We start from the raw sequence: 4,820 nt of genomic DNA, 5'->3' as shown, positions 1-4,820 counted from the left end.
GTTGCAAAAAAAATTTACTCTGTTTGACGGATGTTGACAACCTGCGTTAAAATATCTTTCCCTTTTCACAACCTTCATCTTCTTCCCTATATATGTCTTTATAAACCCCAATTTTCTTCCCAAATCAAACTCCTTTAATTAAACCTAACTCCTTTAATTAAATCCAACATCAAATCAAACATTATCAATAAAAAATCACTATCACTAGTCACTAATTCACTAATTAAAAATAAAAGGAGCTGCTCTAATTTTATTTTGAATCAAAATTAAAAGCCATTTTTTTTTGGTTAACAACGTTAACATACAGCACCAATAATTCTTAAAATCAAATAAAACATAAAGCATCTTATCTTAAATAAGCACCACATACGTAAAGCTTTATATGGACACACTATTTAGACAAAATTAGGTTAGAGGTCTGCGCGTTGCTGCGGTTTTTGGTGAACATTCAGAATTACACATTTGTAGATACATACTCCGTAGTAATTTAAAAGTCCAGAGGCATATGTTTGAGACTTTTTTTTTATGGGTCATTAAAGAGTGTCCTATAGCAAGACAAAGTTTATATATATATATATATATATATATATATATATATATATATATATATATATATAGGGGCAGGATCAATGGGGAATTAACCAATCGGGGAGAAGCGGGGGGAAGCAAAAAAAAATTTCGTTTTTTTTGAAATTTTTTTCTCCGGCATCAAGATCACACGAAAATATGAACATTTAGAAGAGACACTTCGCGATGAATGTTATTATTTAGGCGGAAAAACGATCGACAAAAATAACATTCAAGATAATATTGTTCGTGAAGAATATGAACGTTTTTTTTTCATGTTTTGTGAAGTAAAATTTAGCCCGATTTAGAGTTTAGGGTTTAGGGTTTAGGGTTTAGGGTTTGGTGTTTTGGGTTTATTCCATAAACCCAAAACACCAAACCCTAAACCCTAAACCCTAAACTCTAAACCGTTCGTGTTAAAAACTCAATCTAAATCCAAAATCTAAACCCTAAATCTAAACCCTAAACCCTAAATTTCTAAACCCTAATATCTAAACCCTATAAACCCTAATATCTAAACCCCAATAGCTAAAACCTCAAACTACGCTCGAAAAACACGATAATTGTTATATATTACTTTTTCGAGCGTTTTCCTGCCAAAATATAAACATTTATCACAAAGTGTCTCTACTAAATGTTCATATTTTCATCTCATCTATAATGTTCGTGAACAAAGTTTTTTCAAAAAATGAAAAAAAAAAATTTGCTTCCCCCCGAATGGTTACTTCCCTCTTGATCCTACCCCTGTATATGAATAAATGGATATGAGTTGAAAAAGGTCATTCTAAGAATCTAAGTACAAGTGAGTTGGGTTGATTAGAGACTTTTTTCTACAGTTTTTCTTCTTTTTTACTTATTCTTGAAAACCTTATTTGTTGATGAAATGTCATAACAATTGGCATACAATAATCCTGTATGGGTTCCGACACAGAGGTGATCACTTGAACCTATTTTAAAGGTGCGTCGATCTGGGTTGCATTATTTTGAATCAAACCCATTTTAACTCATTACTTTCACCACATTTACTCTGTTAAGAACACATAATTACACCTTTAACATAATGTAGTGACAAATTCTGTAAATTTGAGGACAATGCGTTATATATCATCATTAGATACCATAAAACAATCGGTTCGCATCATAACTTTCGATCTTAGCAGAAAGAAATTATCTTTTAAATACATATAATGTAAGATACTATCATTAACCAATGGCAAGTACATATTCGCTGTTGGGACTTTCAATTTTGATGACGTCAATCAATGGTCATGGGCTCACTCACACAGAAACCTCTAAACCGAGCCTTCCGCACTGTTGTCATGATCTCGGTTTCAGCCATTTCAAGCATTTTAACAACTTGAGTGAATGAAGGCCTGGCCTTCGGGTCAACATCCCAGCAGCACGTCATTATTTTACGGATGGGTAGGCACTCATCCGGGATGATTGGGCGAAGGCCTTTATACACAACGGAAAACGCCACCTGTACATCTTTTAGGTTTTGGTATGGTAGCATACCTGTAATTAGTTCCCACAGCACGATCCCGAAGCTATAAACATCCACTTTTTGAGTGTACGTTCGGCGCTGAATCATTTCACTGCAAATAGTTACATCAAAAGGTAATATTATGTCACTGATACACCCTTATTATATTATCAAAATTTGCCAGAGTAACATTATCAAAAGTGATTTTTATCAACTTCTATTAGCCATAATTTAGCAATAGATACGGAATACAGTAAGAATGTTTTGAGTCAACCCAACCTGTTTTGTCATGAACCAAAATTACCCGACCCATTTAAAACCTTATTTTATTCTTAATCTGTTGCTTGACTAGACAATTTGTCTACCCTTAGTCATAACCAAACATGGAAAACGGTTCGGGTTGGGTCGACATCTGATAGGGTTTGAGTCGAAAACGGTCAGATTTTTTAGATAGGTCAAACAGGATGGGTCTAAATGGGTCAGGTTGGGTCAAGGCCCGTTTCTCAAAGTTTCTTAAACATGTAAAAAAGACCAGTTGGACCTTATATATATTTGTTAGGCTTCATATGGGTGTAACTTAGACCCAATTATTAACTTTTTGTGGACCCAACTGAGTAAATATCTAACCCAATGGACCCATTTTCAAGCTATGGGTCTAAATTGCCGGGTATAGTCATAAAGCGAAAACAATCAAATGGAAAAAAGTTAACTTACAGAGCCATCCATCGATAGGTTCCCATCTCCGGTGTCATACTTTCGGTCTGCGCTTCGATCCTTGCAAAACCAAAATCCGCAATCTTGATCGATCGATCAGAAGCAATCAAAAGATTATCCGACTTCAAATCCCTATGAATAACACCAACCCCATGAATAAATTCCATTCCTTTAGCAACACCGAATACATCAGAAGGCGTTATCGGGTGGCACATCTAACAACGAAAGAGACTTCGGAGCAAAAAAAGCCCGCAAACATAAAGGAAAAAAGAGGTGACGAAAGCACTTAAGCATGTCATGCTACATCTGTCAATAAATGTAATGAATATATATATATATATATATATATATATATATATATATATATATATATATATATATATATATATATATATTTAATCCAATAGCCAACAGGTCATTCTTTATGTACGATCATTGTCAATCGCGCATATACTTCAAATTGTCATAAAACTGGTCTAACATGGTAAATCTTTGTAATAAGTTCTAGATTGAAGAAAATGACACAGCATCATCTACATTCATTCACTTTGTTTTTTAGGTATGTATTACTTCATAGATAGCATGACATCCTTAAAAGTTACTTAAATGATTGAGCATTACTACACACAGCTGCTTACTTGCCAAACATTTCAAATGACACTTTTACGAAAATGGTAAAACTTTCTTGTTGACTCAAAATTTAAAGTAGCCAATCTGGACTGACCCAATTTATACGATGAGCCTATAATGACATTTTAGACGTGTTGATGGCTTCCGTTTCTCAATATTATGCATATGGGTCAAAATAGGCAAGTATCACCCAAATGGGTTATAAGTTTCCTTTTCAACCAAAATATACTCAAAACTCGTTTTCAAGACAACAAAACTTTCAAGTCGCTTAACTCGACATATGGGATGTGTCTACATTTATCGTGGCCCGTATTGACCCCCATTTGACCCAAACGGGTGAACTGTCCAAATAGTCAAAACAATGACTTTTCATCATTTATATATAAGCAGGAATCGTACATTATTGTAAAAAAATATATTTTGATACCTTTCTAACATAAAAAAAAAAAAAATAGACAAGCCATCCATCTTGAAATTGAAACCTTTAAGAAACTCATTTTATCATGGATACCTCATTTTTAACAAAAAAAGTTTTAATCTTGAAATGCCCTTATGCTTCATGAAATGTCCCGTTCATATTGATTATAAACGTTCCATATTAATTGATTTCGTTGCGAGGTTTTGACCTCTATATGAGACGTTTTTTAAAGACTGCATTCATTTTTAAAACAACCATAACCTTTATTTTATCAATAAAGGTTTCAAAAGCATTACGTAGATTATCAAATAATGATAATCTAAAATATACTGTTTACACACGACCATTACATAATGGTTTACAATAGAAATATATTACATCGACATATGTTTCTTGAATGCAGTTTTTACATAATATCATACAAACATGGACTCCAAATCTTGTCCTTATTTTAGTATGCAACAGCGGAAGCTCTTAATATTCACCTGAGAATAAACATGCTTTAAACGTCAACAAAAATATTGGTGAGTTATAGGTTTAACTTATATATATCAAATCGTAACAATAGACCACAAGATTTCATATTTCAATATACATCCCATACATAGAGATAAAATTCATTCATATGGTGAACACCTGGTAACCGACATTAACAAGATGCATATATAAGAATATCCCCATCATTCCGGGACACCCTTCGGATATGATATAAATTTCGAAGTACTAAAGCATTCGGTACTTTGGATGGGGTTTGTTAGGCCCAATAGATCTATCTTTAGGATTTGCGTCAATTAGGGTGTCTGTTCCCTAATTCTTAGATTACCAGACTTAATAAAAAGGGGCATATTCGATTTCGATAATTCAACCATAGAATGTAGTTTCACGTACTTGTGTCTATTTTGTAAATCATTTATAAAACCTGCATGTATTCTCATCCCAAAAATATTAGATTTTAAAAGTGGAACTATAACTCACTTTCACAGATTTTTACTTCGTCGGGAAGTAAGA

General features: G+C 33.3%; 1 protein-coding gene across 1 annotated transcript; it reads right to left on the bottom strand.

The window, feature by feature from the left end:
- Positions 1-1,822: 1,822 nt before the first annotated feature.
- On the bottom strand, positions 1,823-2,979 carry LOC139854825 (serine/threonine-protein kinase STY13-like). Its single transcript, XM_071844106.1, has 2 exons — positions 2,765-2,979; positions 1,823-2,162 (listed from the first exon to the last, which is right to left on the bottom strand). The coding sequence occupies exons 1-2, from the start codon at positions 2,977-2,979 to the stop codon at positions 1,823-1,825; spliced, it is 555 nt and encodes a 184-aa protein (XP_071700207.1).
- Between the last annotated feature and the right edge of the window lie 1,841 nt (positions 2,980-4,820).

Source organism: Rutidosis leptorrhynchoides, chromosome 6 (genome assembly GCF_046630445.1).
Source record: "Rutidosis leptorrhynchoides isolate AG116_Rl617_1_P2 chromosome 6, CSIRO_AGI_Rlap_v1, whole genome shotgun sequence".
NCBI lineage: Eukaryota > Viridiplantae > Streptophyta > Magnoliopsida > Asterales > Asteraceae > Rutidosis > Rutidosis leptorrhynchoides.
This window is presented reverse-complemented; position numbering and strand designations above follow the sequence as displayed.